The sequence below is a fragment of the Anolis sagrei genome, chromosome 1 (genome assembly GCF_037176765.1).
Source record: "Anolis sagrei isolate rAnoSag1 chromosome 1, rAnoSag1.mat, whole genome shotgun sequence".
In the NCBI taxonomy this organism is placed as follows: Eukaryota; Metazoa; Chordata; class Lepidosauria; order Squamata; family Dactyloidae; genus Anolis; species Anolis sagrei.
In genome coordinates this window covers 327664137-327683403 of record NC_090021.1, presented here as the reverse complement: position 1 = coordinate 327683403, position 19267 = coordinate 327664137, and the positions used below count along the sequence as shown (strand labels likewise).

General features: G+C 38.6%; 1 protein-coding gene across 12 annotated transcripts in view; it reads left to right on the top strand.

The window, feature by feature from the left end:
• Positions 1 to 19267, top strand: part of MARK3 (microtubule affinity regulating kinase 3) — an 80294-nt gene that overhangs the window by 36794 nt on the left and 24233 nt on the right. For all 12 annotated transcript variants that reach the window (XM_060754790.2, XM_060754807.2, XM_060754782.2 and 9 more), the window contains 8 exons: positions 2463 to 2533; positions 5122 to 5178; positions 6904 to 7140; positions 7263 to 7382; positions 8244 to 8343; positions 8609 to 8721; positions 11898 to 12051; positions 14694 to 14911. In XM_060754790.2, coding sequence (XP_060610773.2) covers positions 2463 to 2533; positions 5122 to 5178; positions 6904 to 7140; positions 7263 to 7382; positions 8244 to 8343; positions 8609 to 8721; positions 11898 to 12051; positions 14694 to 14911 — 1070 coding nt within the window. The remainder of the gene's footprint in view (positions 1 to 2462; positions 2534 to 5121; positions 5179 to 6903; positions 7141 to 7262; positions 7383 to 8243; positions 8344 to 8608; positions 8722 to 11897; positions 12052 to 14693; positions 14912 to 19267) is intronic.

The following is a 19267-nucleotide window of genomic DNA, read 5'->3' as shown; positions in this document are numbered from 1 at the left end:
TGTGAGTGAATAGATTTGCTGTTATCTAATCCATCCTTGTTCTGCAGAAGAAGTAAAACATGCTCTTTGAGAAACAAAACACAGTAATGACAGTGAAAGACTGAAAGGTGAATTGCCAGAGGACTACTACTGATAACACTGATGGCATCTCCTGAGAATTTCCTGTTTTGGGTTGCCTGTTTAGATATAAATCATTTAATTTCTGCTGTACTGCGATTGTAGTCATCACCTTGTATTTTTAATTGGCTCCCATGACTTATTCCATTAAGTGATGCAAGACTTTAAAAATATCTTTTGGGAAGTAATTGAGTTGCTACAAATCTTCAGGCAGTGGGGGTGCCCTCCCTGTCAAGTAGTGCCTTTAGTGAAGGAATAATTTTGATGGCTTTCTCACACATGAATGCAGATAACACATAACTTTTGCTGTGTCTCACCAACCTGCAGTAGTGAATTTATTCTTTGATTCTATAAATTTATTTAGCTAAAATGGCTCCATCCATTCACAGCAATAGATAAAATAAACATTGAAACTCTAAAACGGAGTGGGTGGTGTAGAAAATTGCCCAGTGAAAACAGAAAACTGGCTGATTAGACTAGGAGAACAGTGGTCAGAAACTGCAGATGAGAAGGAAACCGATTACCTCAAGTTGGATCTTGAATCAGATTTAATCCCGCACTATAGCATTTCACTGTTTCTCCCAAACTTGTAATTGCCAAGGGAGTTGAAAATTGTTTTGGTCAGTATATGTGCGGTGCTTGGTCCAGATCCATTCTGAGTGGGATTTATGTGGCACTCTGAATGTGGCTTGACAACAATTCTCGTTATGCCCTATCATTCCCACCAAAACCTTCCAGTATTTTTGCTGGATCATGAAAGGTATGTGTACCAGGTTGGTCCAAATCCATGAAGTCATGTAGGAGCCTCTGTGAATCAAAGATACCTACAAGCATTCTGTTTTGCCAATGGCAAAAAAGTTCTTTTTTGGATCTGAAGGAATAAGCACATCAAGTAGTTATTATGCCAGAAAGAATTCTATTAAAAAAGCAGGTGTGATAACAAAAGCATAAGAAAGAAATACAAACCAAACAAGCTGTCCTCAATCTGTTCCTGGGATTCCCTTGAATCAGTAACAAATATGGCCTCAGGTTTTGTTCGGTTATGCAATACTGTGTCTGCATCAAGGTTCAACGTTAGGCTTAAATGTAAAGATTCTTAGACCATTCTCAAGCCAAGTAGCTACTGTGCTGCTCAGAACAATATCCTAATTAATTACATCTGTTTTCCATCAGCCAGCTGGTTTAAGGTATCCTCCCTCATTCCATCCCAATTGGTTCTTAACAATGAAAGTTGGCAAATAAAAAAGCAAAATTTCCCTTAGAGACTTCATTTCTTTAGGGCAGGCCTTTTTAAAGAAGCATAGAAAGAAAAAGGGGCAATTGGCATAGAAGAAAGATTGTGCCCACCACCTGACTTGCCTCCTAGAGATAACATTATTATTATTATTATTATTATTATTATTATTTACAATATTTATATTCTGCCCCTCTCACCCTGCAGGGATTACAATGTACGTTTACATGGCAAACATTCACTGCCATAGATACACAACATATATAGACACACAGAGGCTGTTTAACATTCCAGCTTTTTCATAATGGTATTCTGGCCCCCAAGGGAGTTGTCGCTTCACTGTCCATTTGTGACACCAATGAAGTACTTCCTCATTCTTTGCATTCTTGCTGGAGATTTTTATGGTGTCGTAAATTAGCCGCCCCACATAAGCAGTTCCTAAATTTTCTACTTGACAGATGCAACTGTCTTTCAGGCTACAAAGGTCAACAGCAAGCTACACAAATTGGTCAGAAGCTCACTCCAACCCGGGCTGGCTTCGAACTCATGACCTTTTGGTCAGTAGTGATCTAAATGCAGCTGACTCCCAGCCAGCTGCACCACAGTCCCTCAAGACTTCCTCAAGATTTCCCCTTCAGTTGCACTTTTAGATAGATACTTGGGTGGATGGATGGATAGATAGATATTCAAGTAGAATGGCATTATCACACAGCTAGTTTGGCAACCCCTTGTAAGGCCTGTAAACACTTTCTAAAGAGTTAGAAATCTCATGAGCAGCGAGTTCTGTGTTGCATGAAGTGTGATAGGGAATAGCCTGAATTTAGAGGGAGAGATCTTGCCGTCGGAGGACGAGGCTTTCAGGGCTACTATGGAGGAAAGAAAACATAATCATATAACTGTTTCATACATTCATTCCAATGTGAACATCTTACTTGAAATTATGTTTATTCAGCATTAGGTGTATTAAATTCTCAAGATTCATAGACCTTTTTTTGTGTTTCTTGTCCTAACTTGTTGGTGCAGTGAAAGTGCCACTTACATGTTCAGAAGTAAACTAACTTCTGCTGTATTCAAGAAACCCTGTTTTATCTTTTACGTATCTTAATTACAGGGGAGGTGTTTGACTATCTAGTTGCACATGGAAGAATGAAGGAAAAGGAGGCAAGAGCCAAATTTAGACAAGTATGTATGGACTGTTCTAGATTTCTAAATAATCTATTTTTGAATATTTTCTCTAGTTAACACCACTGTTTTCTATTAAAAGGGTTTTGACGATGGAAAGTAATGACGAAATTGACTAAACCGCCATGTCTGCAATTTGCATGCACTTGTGGTATATCCATATATATCAAGAAAATTGTGCTTCCTAGTGACATAATCATTATCTGGAGTGAGAGTTGCTTGTGGATGTTGTGCTGCAGAAGGAGTGGGATTAGAAGAGGAAGTGCATGATTTCTGATTAACAACTGTAATCAGAAATACATTATGGCTGTGGTAGTCTTAAGAATCAATCCATATGTCCATTCTTACATGATGAAATGATGCAAAACTAAGGGCAATCAATTTGCAATAGTTAATCTTCATCCATACATTTTTGAATATGTAGTGTGAATTAATAGTTTTTTTTGTTTTCAAATAACAATCCTAACTGTGGTTTTTTATTTCTGAATATAAATGATTTTTAACTGGGATTTAAAAAAAATACTTTTTATATTTAATCCTGTTTTAATATTTACATATTGGTATATTTTAAATTGTATGCTGATGCTTTTATGTTAAGCCGCTTTGTGTCTCCTGCAGGAGAGATAAAGTGGGGTATAAATAAATATAATAATATAGCTTCTTTCACCAGTTTCATTGGCTAATTTTAAGTATTAATTACACGATTTACAATTGCTTTGTAAATTACAAACACATTTCAGTAAATTACTTAAAAATATGAATTACAAAATGTGGCTTGTAGTGGAATCATTTCTCATTTCTAAGATGTTGTAAGATGGATGGATGGATGGATGGATGGATAGATAGAAAGATAGAAAACAAAGAGTTTACTTTCATCAAAGCTTAAACCTAAAATATGTTTTCGAAGAGCAGGAATCAACTAACAATACTCCAGAGGACAGGAGCAGAATTCAAAACGATTTTAACAGATTAGAGAGATAGGCCAAAACTAACAAAATGAAGTTCAACAGGGACCAATGCAAGATACTCCACTTAGGCAGAAAAAAATGAAATGCAAACATACAGAATGGGGGGATGCCTGGCATGAGAGCAATGCGTGTATAAAAGATCTTGAAGTCCTTGTGGACAGGAAGGTGAACATGAGCTAACAATGTGATGCAGCAACTAAAAAAAACCAATTGGATATTGGCCTGCATAAACAGGAGTATAGTGTCTAGATCCAGGGAAATCATGCTACCCCTCGATTATGTGTTGGTCAGACCACGCCTGGAATACTGTGCCCAATTCTGGGCACTGCAGTTGAAGGGAGATGTTGACAAGCTGGAATGTGTCCAGAGGATGGCAACTAAAATGATTGCGGGTCTGGAGAACAAGCCCTATGAGGAGCGGCTTAAAGAGCTGGGCATGTTTATTTATTTATTTATTTATTTTATTTACTTCATTTTTATACCGCATTTTTCAGCCCTTAGCAGGCGACTCAATGCGGTTTACAGTGCAATTAAAACACGACAGTACCACAACAGGATCGGCGACGTTGATCCACAACAATTAACGATCAGAAGAGGAGGCTGAGAGGAGTCATGATGGCCATGTATAAATATTTGAGGGGAAGTCATAGGGAGGGGGAAGCAAGCTTGTTTTCTCCTGCCCTAGGGACTAGGACGCAGAACAATGGCTTCAAATTACAGGAAAGGAAATTCCACCGGAACATGAGGAAGAACTTCCTAACTGTGAGAGCTGTTCAGCAGTGGAACTCTCTGCCCCAGAGTGTGGTGGAGACACCTTCTTTGGAGGCCTTTAAACAGGCTGGATGGCGATCTGTCAGGGGTGCTTTGAATGCATTTTTCTTGCTTCTTGGCAGGGGGTTGTACTGGATGGCCCACAAGGTCTCTTTGAAATCTATGATTCTATGACAAGGAATTTCTAGTAATGCCTTTAAATCTCAGAAAATTTGCAGTCTCTTCTATGAAAATACAGTATTTAGTTTCTAGTTGCGATAGACATCAGCAACCTGACACTCTTCATGGGAGGAGAATAATAGAAGTGCAAAGGGTGAGACTGGGGCTTGTCCACTCCTTTTTAATACATTTATTATTCCTGCTTTTTAAAAAAACCTGTTTGGGACATCAGATTGGGGTAGTTCAATTCTTTGGCTAAGAATGTAGGAATGCTGTGTTTACACTATCTTTACCTTCTTGGAAACTGCTGAAAGCTGGATAGGTCTTAAAGATACTCATACGAGTTAATGTGTCACTCTTGCCACATATTGTCTGACTGTTAAATCTTGTTTACTAGACAGACAACCATAATAATATGTATTTGAAGGCTACAGTAGCCTAAGTAATAGACTTGCCTTCACTTATCTCTCTGACTCCTTTCCCAAATGTACTTAATTGAATAATTCTTATTGATTTCAGTGGGACTTAACCACAATTAAGAGGGTTTAAGTTTGCAATTTACTTGTAATGGGCATCATATTGACTGCATAATTGCTTCCTGGTTTTAGCAACTATTGTTGAAATGTATGACTGCAAGTCTCTTTCTTTGATATATGCAGCTTTGTATAATTAAACTTGTTTTCTATCCAGATAGTATCTGCAGTGCAGTATTGCCACCAAAAGCATATTGTTCACAGAGATCTCAAGGTAAGAAGAAAATACCAAAAAATTGTATGTGGACATTATTCATATTTATTCATATTTTATTCTGTAGGTTATTCTGCTCTTGGGCAGATATTGATTCTTGCATATTATTTACTGAAAGAATAAAAGGTGATGTCCTATAAATGTGAACTACTGTTTGAAGTATCAAGAGTAAAATGCCTATCTAATGTATCACTGCCAGATACCATATTTATAACGCAGGATGAGAAGAACATATGAAAAAATCCTGGGGATAGCTTTTGGTTATAAATGAACTCTTTCAGTTGGGACAGGTTTTGCCAGCAACACAAGGGGATTGCTGAGACAAAGCCAGCACAGTATTTCTGCCAATTTCTCACTTTGAGTTTTATAGAAGCTGTTTGGAGTACGAGGGAAGAAATAATTGTCTTGCTGTTTCTTATTCCTTCACTGGCGGTCTTTAGGACAAAGACACTGCAATATTAGGACTGTAGTCCATTTCCAGACTACAATAGTAAAAGTTTTTATCCTATTGCACCCTTTCTTGTCCTCAGAACATCATCTTTTGGGGCTTTGGGGTCGTTATATCTGGATCTTAGTCTGTCTCATCATTAATTTACTTTTCATACATTCTCTTCCGCTTCTCAAAGGTTGTTTCCAAAGCCTTTTCTCAGTCTCCCATTTGTGTTAGTATATGGTCCCTTCTTCTTTTCTCTCTGTTTTCTAAACATCTTAATCAGGAACCTCAGGGCCCTTCCACACTGCTCTATATCCCAGAATATCAAGGCAGAAAATGTCACATTATCTGAGTATAGACTCAGATAACTCAGTTCAAAGCAGATATTGTGGGATTTTCTGCCTTGATATTCTGGGATATAGAGCTGTGTGGAAGGGCCTTCAGTTCCGATAACTAGTACTAGTTTCAGCCATCCAGATAATTTTACATAAATTCATTATCCAGATAAATTTACATACATTCATTATAACACTTCGCCTTTCAGAAAAACCAGAAAATTCTGTTTGCTGTATTATCATAAAAGTTTCTTTATAAGCAGTAGAAGCTGGCACATACCAAATATTTTTAAGTCATTAGGAAAAAGAAGTTTGAAAACTGACTTTCCTACAGTTCATATAAACAACCAATTGACTAAAGATAGAGGCAGAGAGAATCAGTGACTATATACCGGCAGGCTGTTAGGAATTGTGGGAGTTGAAGTCCCAAGCACCTGGAGGGTCGAAGTTTGCCCATGCTTACCGTATACTGTAGTTCTTCAGTTCTAAGACACATTTTTTCCTGTATGCATATCTTTAAAAATGGTATGCATCTTAGAATCAAAGGCGTATCTTAAGTATTTTTGTTGGTGGTGATGGTGGTGCTGAAATTAGGAAGCATCTTACAATTGGTGGTGTCTTGCAATTGAAGAAATTCTGTAATTTATGTTGTACAGCAATAAAGTAAATGACAGTGGTTCTCAACCTGTGGGTCTCCAGATGTTTTGGCTTTCAACTCCCAGAAATCCTAAAAGCTGGGAAACTGGCTCGGATTTCTGGGAGTTGTAGGCCAAAACACCAGGGGACCCACAGGTTCAGAACCCTGGTCTGTGAAATTCCTTTGCCAGCTAAATGTTATTGCTTAATAAAACTTAATGTCACTACATATTGGATTTTGAAATGTTTGAAATATGGAAATATTTTTTGAAAAAAATGTGGGTAGAGTATTTATATCTTATTACATATTTTCCCATCTAGGCTGAAAATCTTTTGCTTGACGCAGATATGAACATTAAAATAGCCGATTTTGGTTTTAGCAACGAGTTTACAGTTGGAAATAAACTGGACACATTTTGTGGCAGCCCTCCTTATGCTGCTCCAGAGCTCTTCCAAGGCAAGAAGTATGATGGACCTGAAGTAGATGTTTGGAGTTTAGGTGTTATTCTTTATACTCTTGTGAGCGGATCTTTGCCTTTCGATGGGCAAAATCTAAAGGTATGTGTCTAATTTATGTTTAAAAGGCCATAGGAGGACCTTGTAGCATACTTTTAAAAGTAACTATATATTGGACACATCTGCAGCTGTTACCTCCTATTATTTGTTCAATGTGATTTAAGGAACTGAGAGAGAGAGTGCTGAGAGGAAAATACAGGATTCCTTTCTACATGTCAACAGACTGTGAAAACCTGCTAAAACGTTTCCTGGTGCTAAACCCAACCAAAAGAGGCACTCTTGAGGTAATTTAATTTTTTTGTTTTCTCTGAATTTGTTTTACTGAATTTGAAGTTAAAAATCCTTTCAGTAACAAGAAATACTATATTTGGAAATTAATTGAAAAAATCTTCCATCTTTGCCAAAATACTTTTCTGCAGTAGATTAAAAAAATCACTTGCTCTAACGCTCATACAGACTCCACACAAACTGCTGTTGATCTTATGGATGAGTTCATACAAATACAATTGTGTTAATTAAATCCATTATTCTGTTAAGAAGTTGGACATAAATTAGTATATTGCAGCAATTCATGATTGCTCTGATTAGTTATGAAAGGTGTTGTGCTCCACCTAGAGGGTGCTCTTTGTCTTAATCAATGGAAACTGAACTAAGTAAATGTTTTTATAGGACCAAACTCATACCAGCAACAACAAAAAAGACAGTATTTTCTCGATAACCTAGATTCCAAACACTGGAACTTTGGTTCTAAAACACATTGGAGAGTTGTATGGCTGTGTTTTTACTTCTTTAAAAACCTTTTGGGGCAAGTAGTTAACTGGAAACTATGCCTTTTTCAAGCCAAGTTATTTATTTATTTATTTATTTATCGTGTCAGGAGCAACCAGACATTTGTATTACATTTTAACAAAACAAACAGATAGACAAAAAAAAGTTACTATGAAGATGCAACTATTTTCTGTTAAGACATGATATATTGTAGCAGAATCATCATCTTATGTTGGTTTCTGTGAAATGAAGACAATATGAGGTTGAAGTAGAGAACTTTTTGATTAAGTCAGATTTCTTCACTGTCGGTCACTTGGATTTAATAGGGTTTTTTAATTTCACTACTACTATACTAACATCAAAATTTGTCTTTCCAGCAAATCATGAAGGACAGATGGATCAATGCAGGGCATGAGGATGATGAACTTAAACCATTTGTTGAACCAGAGCTAGACATCTCGGACCAGAAGAGAATAGGTATGAGTTGATTGGAGACTGTTGGCATAATGCCAATTGTGTGTGTTGTGGAAAATCATTGATATAATAACAATATTGTCACAGTGATCCGCAATGTATTGGTAACCACTTAATGTTACGAATTAAGATAGAAGTTTGGCATTCACATTTTGTTCCATGCCAAGAAGTTGTATTTTATTATGTTGCTAAATTTTATTGGGACACAATCATCAACTTGATGTAATAATCTCATAAAGTAGCATTTGAATCTTTGTATCTGTTTTAGATATTATGGTTGGAATGGGATATTCTCAAGAAGAAATACAGGAATCTCTTAGTAAAATGAAATATGATGAAATCACTGCTACGTATTTGCTACTAGGAAGGAAATCATCAGAGGTGAGTAAAATACATAAAGTACTGTATGTTAATTTTGGATAGTCAAGGTCTCAGTCTGGGCAATATGCCAGTGATATTTGTGTTAACTCGTGGAAATGTGAGTGGGGAGGTAGAGTTTCATTTACATCCTGATTGTGAGTTTCCCATATTGCTACTCTGTGAACATCCAAAGGACTTGTGCCTACAAGAACATACTGACAGTAGGAGGTATTCAACAGTGGAGTAGACTGCTCCAGATAGTGTTGGAGGTTCGTAAATAGAGGCTAGATGACTGTTCTTCAGACAGTGATGGCCTCTCAGCTCCAGGGATTTTTAGATGATACTGATTATCTGGATCTGTCGCAGTCTGTTTTAGGCCTGGCTACAGTATGGAGACAGCTTTGGTGAATAACCTCAGCAGAGAGCTAGACAGGGGAAGTGTATCCTTGTTGGTACTCTTGAGCATCTCAGAGGCTTTTGATACCATTGACATGGTATCCTTCTGGGGCTGCTCTCTGGAATGGGTCTTGGGGACGTTGCTTTGCAGTGACTCCCCTCCTTACTGGAGGATCACACCCATTTGGTGAAGTTGGGGGATACCTGCTCGGACTCCTGACCATTGACCTGCGGGGTCCTGCAAGGGTCCGTTCTATCTCCCGTAGTTTTCAACATCTTCATGAAACCACCGGGTGAGGTCATCCAGAGTTTTGGAGTTCGGTGCCATGTATATTCAGATGACACTAAAGTCTAATCCTTTCCACTAAATTCCAAGGAAGCCTCCTGGATCGTGAACCAGTGCCAGGCAGACATGATGGATTGGATGAGGGCTAACAAGCTGAAGCTTAATCCAGACAAGAGGTCCTTCTAGTCAGTCATGAGGCTGATCGGGGTATAAGGTGGCAACCTGTGCTTGATGGGGTTACACTCCCTCTGAGGACACAGGTTTGCAGTTGGGGTTCCTCTTGGATTCAGCACTGACGCTTGATGTCCAGGTGTCAGCAGTGGCCGGGAGGACCTTTACACAGTTGAAGCTTGTGTGCTGGGTGTGGCTGTACCTCAAGAAGCCAGACATGGCCATGCTGGTCCATGCCTTGGTTACATCCAGATTGGATTATTGCAATGCACTCTATGTGGGGCTGCCATTGAAGACTGCTCAGAAACCACAATTGGTACAAAGGTTGGCGACCAGGCTTCTAATTGGAGCTAATTCTAGGGAGAGCATGATACTTCTATTAAAGCAGCTCCACTGGCTGCCAATAAGTTTCCGGTCCTAATTCAATGTACAAGTTACGATCTACAAAGCCCTGTATGTCTTTGTGATTGCATCTTTACCTATGAAACGCCATGGGCTCTGAGATCTGCTGAGGAGGCCCTCCTCTTGCTTCCGCCATCATCACAAGCCTGGTTGGTGGGGACGAGGGAGAGTGCCTTCTTGGTGGTGGCCCCCCGACTTTGGAACACCCTTCCCAAGAAGATTAGGCAAGCCCCCACATTGTCCATCTTTCATAGGGACCTGAAAACCTGGATTCTCCAGCATCTTTTTGAGAATGATTTGTCCCTAGGCCCTGTCCATAGTTCTTCAGTTAGTACTCTGTTCTGCACGTTCTCCACTTCCCCAGCCCTGTGATATGCTGTTTGCACTATCCCTTGCCCAGCCCTTTTATAGTTGACCATGCCCATTTTGTAGTCCTGGCTATTGGTTTTTGTTGAACTTTGTCTGATAGAGTTATAATTGCAGTTGGTTTAAATTTTTATTGTTGTGTTTTAGTAGGATTTTTGTGTTTTGTGGTGCTTTTATTTTAAGCTATCTGTCTGATTTTCTTCCTGGCAATTGAATGTTTTGCCTTATGTGTTCGAAACCATCCTGAGTCCCTTTTGGGAGATAGGATGCTATATAAATAAAGTTTTATTATTATTTTATTATTGTCTGTACTAATGTATGGCGAGGTTGGTGTAGATAGCTGTTGTCCCCTCCGGCTGTAAGATTCTATTACTCTAATTTCAATAATTTTTAGTGTTGGATGCACTGATAAAAATTCTGGATCTAATCTGTAGATTCCATCTCTTAGTCTCTGCACCCACAAAAACAACTGATTGATTGATTTTGCATATTTTTGCCCTGCTCCTATAAGGCGGTATACAGAAATGTATTCAGTGTTTCCCAAATCACTTTCTATTTGTAATTTAAGACATAATTACAAAACAGTAAAATATCCACAGCATCCCAAACTTTGCATAGGTCCAATTACTTTGGAATACTTAGTATCAGATAAATTATTCTGGGCTTTCTCAGTTTGGATACTCTTAAATTTAGGCAATAAAGATACTTCAGTAACATGGCTTGTAGATATGTTTAAGAAAAGTGATGCATGCTCAATAAGGACATTTAAGTTGCTGTGGTTATTTGTTGATGGCCGAGAATCATTTAAGTGAGTAATGTGCAGATGAAGCCATATTTTATACTGTGGTGAAAAGACTGCAGTACAAAGATCTTTTGACAAATTATTGCAGCTATAGTTTGATTAAGTTTCATTGAGTTCAGAAGAAATAAAAGTACATCATTCTTTTACTGTTTTCAAGTTCAAGCAACAACACTTTGTTTTGTTTCTCAGTGCAAAAACAATGATATCCAGACATTATTCCCTCCCCTCTTTATTTTTATACTTGTTTTTTTTTTCCTAAATGGGCCAGCAAACGGTCAAGACAGTCTCGGTATATAATGCCTCTGCCTTTAATTTGCAACATTTCTCAGGTTTCAAGGAAAGTTTCCTTCTGAGATTCTTTAACTTGAATTGTCTGAGGACTGTTCTGCGATAGTTGATCACAAATCTTCCACTAAACTGCAGCTGCATTTGTGTTGCTCATCCAAAGACTTCACGGGCAAAGAATGATCAGTTGCTTCATGTTTTGAAAGAATCAGATCTGAAAGAATGTGTCACATGACCTCATTTTCGTAATTGATTGTATTGCTCATGCCTTTTACTTTCACCTTCATATATTAATAATTTCCATAGCACATTAATCTTACCATTCAAACCTGTAAAGTTTCAGAAGTAGCAAAGGGTGAAATGCATTCTGTCAGATATGTTAATTAGCTCTTTAGACCCATGAAGCGATGAGTTGCCTTTATCGTTTTGCCACATCCAGGACAAGAATACTGACAGTACAATCATTTATCCTGTCTGCTTATATTTTAGTTGGATGCAAGTGACTCAAGCTCTAGCAGCAATCTTTCACTTGCTAAGGTCAGGCCAAGTAGTGACCTAAACAACAGCACTGGACAGTCTCCACACCACAAAGTACAGAGAAGTATATCTTCCAGCCAGAAGCAACGACGGTACAGTGACCATGGTAGGTGACATCATCATTGACTTAGAACTTTTGTTAAGAGGAAACAGCTAATAATGTGCTGATCTATTGAATCTCAGGCTCTATTCACACTGCAAAAGTACACCTGTTTAATACTGTGTTAACCGTGGTTACTACATAATGTGGAATTCTGAGGCTTCTGATTTTGTGAAAATTTGCCCTTCTCTGTCAGAGAGCACTATTGCCACAATGATAAATGATAAATCCCAGAATTTCAAAGGAAGGGGGCCATGGCAGTTAAAGTGGTATCAAATTGCTATAATTTACAGTGTGGGTGATCTCTCAGTATCTAGAGTCAAAAGAAAAGACTTCAGAGGATAAAGCTTGTGTATACAAGTCAATAGAACCTTTGAGGTTGGTGTTAGAGACCAACTACTTTATTGCTGGTCCAAAGTATTGACCAAAACTGGAATCCTGTTGGTGCACAAAGCTAGTAGTTGTATTTTTCTGGTGCTGTCGTTGTAAGGGATAGAAGATAGCATCTGCCTGTTTATTTCCTTCACAATCAGTGTACTCGTTGCTTTTTTCCTCCTGCAACTAACATTTACAACCAGGACTGTAGCCAGAAAAAATGGGGGGTGTTTTATTTTTTTAAGGGAATCATAACACAAAATAATTTAAATAATATGATTCATTCTATATTTTATATAGACTTAATTAAATCAATTTCTCGTTTCCTTCATGGGGGGCTTCAAATCTCTCCCATGCCTTAGGCTTCTCATAGATTTTTTGCTTCTCATAGACTTAGCAACAGTTAAAATTCATGAGTAAACCAGGGTTTTTTTTTAACCTCCCCCCCCCCCCCCGCCCTGTTTACAACACTGTGGTTGCACCAGCCGTAATCAGCCAGGAGGATTCTGGACAGGGCATCTATTTTACTGTGCCAAATTCTGATCTTTAGAGAACTATATGAGTTGATATTTTTCAAACACCTGTGTGTGGATTTTACTTAATCCAAACAAAAGCACCTGTCTTATTTATGAAAAAATAAGAGCTGTGAAGACCTTTCTAACACTGCTTCTAAGTTATCATTGCATCTCCCTTTCCAGTGAAATAAAAACCTGCTTCACTTCATAGATTTGATCTGATGCTGGTTTCTGGTTGTTCTGAAGCAGTGGCCCAACCTTTGGGCCTCTAGTGTTTTGAACTTCAGCTCCCACAGTTCCCAACAGCTGGTAAACTGGCTGGGATTTTTGGGAGTTGAAGTCCAAAACACCTGGAGACCCAAAGGTTGGGGACCACTGTCTGAAGACTAAGGAAGTTCCACTTTTTGTTCTGTCATTCTTATTGGCATCTTTAGTATGCTTCACATAGAACCTCACATAGTTTATATTAGCTCGTGGTAGCAGATGTCTTCAGAGTAATTTAAGTTACATCTCTTGGATTCAAAAATGACGTCTGAAATGTTCACTAATCTGGAAATTATAAGTACATTAGGGGACATTTATGTAAATTTTAACAGTGAAATACTAGATATACGAAAATTTATTTTTAAAATTCCAAGTATGGAGGATCAACTATATATTGCTCCATCAGGTGTTACCCCAGTTTTATTATTTCATTTATCAGCTTAATTTCCAAATGAGAAAAAATTGCAGTGTGTTTTTACCAATTTTATTGTATTTACACTTGCTAATTGAACTCTGAGGTGGCTGCCAAGAAATAATAAGGGTAAATTCCATATGAAACAGTTGTTGCCAGAATGAAAAACTAAAGGCAGTTTGTGAAAAACATAATCAGTTATATGACTCCACAAAAATGAATGTATCACACATCAAGAAGTTTAGATGACTAATATATTGCCTTACTTTATTAATTAGTTAAATCAGATATGCTTACTTCGCAGCGTGTCCCTGTGGCATTCATTTTTGTCCTAGAAAACACTTCTGCGGATTTCTTTCAAAAAGCACAAAAGTTCCTTCTCTTAATCCTACTTTTTGTGTGCCTTTTTGTTTTTGAGACTATTAGGTCAGTCTGTGTTTAAAAGAACTTGGGAGAACTGTGTGTTCACTAGTATTTCTTTTCACTTCCTCTTTCCTGGGGGATTGTCATCGCTTCTACAAAGTCTATTAGTTATGCAAAGCAGCAAAACACAGGCTGGTTCTCAGTGTGACCTAGTAAAATTTGACCTTATTTTTGATCTGAATGCACCACAGGGCTTAATCTCAACCTCAAAAAGGTCAACTTTTTCCTATGCAGTCTCTTAAAATCATCTTAATTGGTTTGAAGTGAGAAAACAAATGCTAAAACCTTGTACTTGTTTCAGTACTAAGAAAAATAAAGCCTAGCAGAAAGTTGTCATCTTTTGCAGAAATATCTTCATACCTAGCTCAGTATGTGAGAAGTAGCAGATCATTGTTTATAATTTTGGTCATCTAGCAACTTGATATCTGAACATCAAACAGTGTAAAGAGATATTTAGCTTTATAAATTTAGTGGGCATGATTGTATTTACTGTTTCTAGAATCCCAAATGTACTTGCCAATGCATGTTACAGTATTTAGTGTTGAACACTCTCTTTATAGTAAGAGATTATTAAATGTCCTGGCTTTAAAAAAGTTTTACATTTTAGATATAGGCATAGAACAGTACTTTGTAATCAGTTTTGTTTTGGTTTTTTTTAGCTGGTCCATCTATCCCTCCAACAGTGGCATATCCAAAAAGAAGTCAGACTAGCACTGCAGACAGTGACCTCAAAGAAGAAGGGACTCAATCACGAAAATCTAGCAGCAGTGCTGCTGGAGGAAGAGGAATTGCTCCTGCTAGCCCCATGCTTGGAAATGCCAGCAATCCAAATAAGGCTGATATTCCTGACCGTAAAAGAAGCTCTGCTGCACCCACTGTGAGTAGACCATTACATTTTTGGATCTATATACTTGTGGATAAGTCACTCATGTAGAAGTCAAGGGCAGGTTTTGGAGCCAAAATTATGAAGGTTGATAATGACTTACAGATAAGTCCTATAAATAACCACTGACCTCTATTCTCTCCACCCTGGTGGGGGAATGCCAAAGATTTGCTGTTGTAATGGAGAAATCAGTGTGGATTCGTTCCCGGCCCCCCCCCCCCCACTTTTCCGGGCCCTTTCCATGTTCTCTATTCCTGTGGGGAAGAGCCAAAGATCCACTGTGACAGTGGAAAGAAGAGAGTGAATAGGAGCTTTTTTCAACTTCTCTCGATCCTTTCAACTCCCATGCCCCAAATGGGGAAGTGCCAGAGAGCCAAGGCTTCTCCCAGGACAGACTAGGGTGGAAGTTAGTTAACCCAGATAGATCTTAAGAGAAACACCATGACCCCCCTCTTCTCTATACCGCAGGACGGGGAAACACAAAAAAGCTACTGTGGCCTTTATTTCAAGCAGGCATTATTTAAGAACAAGAGTGCTGCATATATTTACCCAGATTTGGGTAACTGATTTTTTTTGGTATAAAATTTTCAATTTTAAAGAAATAGCTTACAAATCTCATCGGTTAATCCAGTAGTTTACTAATCCAGAGCCTGTTTAAGAGCTTTACTTGGGGTTTGAGAGGGTTGAGATTAATGCAAGCAGTGTTGTGATATTCCATTGTGTATTTTCCTTCCACCTCTATTGTATTTCTGTAGTCTTTGTCTTTTGGCTAATTATATGAGTTCCTGTTTACTGCATTTATGATGGAAGAACTAACCCTTTTGTTTGGTACTTCTGTGATGCCAGAATTTCTCATTTAGGACACATTTAGAGTGTATTATGTTACCCTGTAGCAACCCAGGCAGTGCTGCTGAAATTTGTGGTAGCACTGCCATTGTTAAAACTATACTGTCTGTAACCCTCCATTCTTTGCAAAAACCTAAAAAAAATCCCATACTCTTCCTATATTTTGTTTTGGTTCTGCATGTGATGGATATGAATGATGGATTGCTTATAGTTCCTCCAGGTTACCCCCATATATGTGCACACTTATATCATAAAGTTGAATAATTGTGGTTCTCCACCCAATTTCTTTGGAGTGATGGATGGAACTTTTTTTGCCATTTTTCAGCTAACATGTATCTATCTGGAGTTCACTTTTATCACCTTCTGGTCATCCAATTTGAGACTAGCAATAAAATCTAAAAAGGCATAGTTAAGAGTCAACACTCCATTTCTTCAGTATTGGGATTTCAGTATATTCATGTGGGAGAATGAGCAGGCTCTCTGTTAGTTTTTTACATTGCTTATTATATACAGAAATACACACACATACAAACAAACAAACATACACATTCCCCTTAATGCAAAAAAAGACATTTTGACTTCTAGAATCATCATTTTCCTTATATTACACTTCTAAAAAGGTGTTATACTTTCAGAAGAACTGAATTTTTATATCATCAACACTTTTTAGCAGGCTTCTGTATGCGTTATATATAGAGAAACTTTGTTATCTTACTATAACTTAGCCATTTCTTCATTAAACAATATAATTTCATCTGCTAAGGAACTATAAATCTCTCAGCAGTCATCTGTAGACAGCCAAACATCCAAGGGGGTTAATATTCCTGGACATTTATTTATATAGCAGCATTCATTACAGTCAGAGACATAACTATTTAGGATATCCTAATTGAGAACAAAGGTTCTTTTACCAGCATGGTTCATCTGTCAGTATGGTCTCATCAATGAACAGCTTGGAACAGCATTACTGTTTATTCAGCAGCTTTCTTTATATGGTGGAGACTGACTCTTGGGTTGATCCCTCCCCCAGGGGTTCCTCTCAGCTTAGTTTTTATTATTCCTAGCTGACAGATCTTATCCAATAAGTTTAGAGTTCCCCACTTATGTAAACAATGAGTTCCTTCCTTAGAGGTGACATAACATGGCAGGTACACTTGGGCCTTGTCTTCCTTTCATCAGATTGTGTCAGACATCTGATTAACTCAATCATCTCCTTTAATATAACACTTGTCATGGGTTCATTATAGGTCAATTCACTGTTTATACTAGCTTATTGTTGTTTATGGGTATGTTGGCTTGTTTCCTAGAACTAGACTCTAGGTGAGACACACACTTCACAATTCACAGAGCTTCATAATTTATGTTTAATACATAAATTGCTTATTTTAACACTGGAACCCAAATAATTATGCAGCCTGTGATGACAAAAGCATTAGAAAAATAGCAAATAGAACCCACAGATATCAAGACACGATTTGCCATGCAATCCCTCCCCCCCCCCCCCCCCCCCGGATCATTTCAGATCAAAAAGGGCCTTTCTGGGTTTCAGACAAGGCCAGAGGATTTCATAAACTTGAGTGGTGAATACCACCCAAGGTGGCTGGGGATTCTATTTCACAAATCTTCAGGAGAAACCTTTCCAGCATGGGTGTTGGGTGTATGGATTAATGAGGTCCACCGAGGTCAAAAATACCCCCTGGATTTCCTAAAGTTACCCACCCCATTGTATGATATGAGGAAATGTTCAAACATTCTCCACCCCAGTTCCTTCCTTGTTTTTTGGGGGTGGGGGTTGATTACTATTTGAGTTTGCATACAATAAACTTGATTTTCCTGTAACATTGTGATTTTTGCCCCAGAACTTGTTGTTCCTCTGCCCTTTAGAATACTTTGCCCCCCCCCCCCCCCACCACAACCCAGGGACCATTCACACAGCTAAATAAAATTTCACAATATCTGCTTTGAACTGGGATATATGGCAGTGAGGACTCAGATAACCCAGTTGAAAGCAGATATTGTGGGTTTTTCTGCCTTGATATTCTGGGTTATATGGCTGTGTGGAAGGACCCCCAGTAAGACTCCTGGCCCATATGGTCTTACCAGTTGTTGGGAGGTGCAACCTATCTTTTCCCAGCAGTCCTTCTTTATGAATAGTAAATCTTTCCTGATAACACCATTTCCGATGTTAGCTGTTCACTTCCAGTGTATGTCAGGGCCCTGCCACACAGCCCTGTATCCCAGAATATCAAGGCAGAAAATTCCACACTATCTGCTTTGAACTGGAATATATGGCAGTGTGGACTCAACCCAGTTCAAAACAGATATTGTGGGATTTTCTGCCTTGATATTCTGGGATATAGGGCTGTGTGGAAGGGCCTCCACTCTCTTCCTAGGCCATGTCCTTCAGTAGGAAGGACATAGAAAAGCAGTCTGCGCCCCAAGATTTTTCAGCTTCCTACTCAAAGCCGCTTTTATTTGTTCCAACAGGGATCAGAAGAGAGAAATAATTGTTGGTGGATTCGAGTTTCTCTAGTATCCTCTCTTTTATTATTATGGAGCTTACTTAAGGCATTTTAAGTTCCATGCAGTACTGCTTCTATTCTTCTCAGCAGGGAATAATTTACCACCACCAGATCTCTCTTTTTTCCTCTGAGAAGAGGCAGGGAGAGTCCTCCAAAGTTCCTACCATGCTATAGAAAACCCTCCAAGATCATCACCATGTTCTCCAAGGATAGAGGCTTTTATCCTTGATACAGTGATTTGTAATCACTAGTTCATGGGAGAGCTTGAAATCATCTGTGTAGCTCCAAACTCACAGCATGGTTCCCGTAGTCAAGTGTCTACCTTGTGCGTTTGAGAATTGTCTTCCTCTCTAGAAACAGGACATGTTTGTCACCTTCCAAGAAAGTGTTTCTTGAAAAGTTTCCTCTTCCCAGATACGTTGAAGTGTAGTCGCAAGCAGACACACTTTCTCTTCCAGCTCATCAGCCAATTTGCAGCCTTCAGATCCTCTGGCTACCCGGTCTGTTCTTGTTTTAGGTAGTGTCAGTTATTGTAATACAGACATTAATGTCACTTACGTTTCTACGGTTTGTCCTGTCCCTTGGGATTGTTCTCTTGAGTGGATGGAGAGCCGGCCTCTGTCTCACAATTAATTCTTCCCTCCTCACAGGGAGAGAAGCAGTAGACAAAATGGCAGCTCCCTCATTCAGATTCAAGAATAATATCCCATTGGTTGTTCATGTCTCTCCTACAGTGGCCCAATCTTACAGTCTCCCCCCCCCCCCCCCAGGAGGGAGTGAAAAAGAAAGCTGAGTATATTTATGCAGGCTCAATTGATAATACAACAAATTGGTTTGGTGGTAAATTTTGTTTTGGCTCTTGAAGTAGTTTTGGAAAAGACAGTTTTGTATGCTGCAGAATTCCAAGGACTTTTACTTATGTAGACAGGATAACAAGCTTGCCGGGTGTCATATTGCCGGGAACAGAAAAGGCTTCCATGTT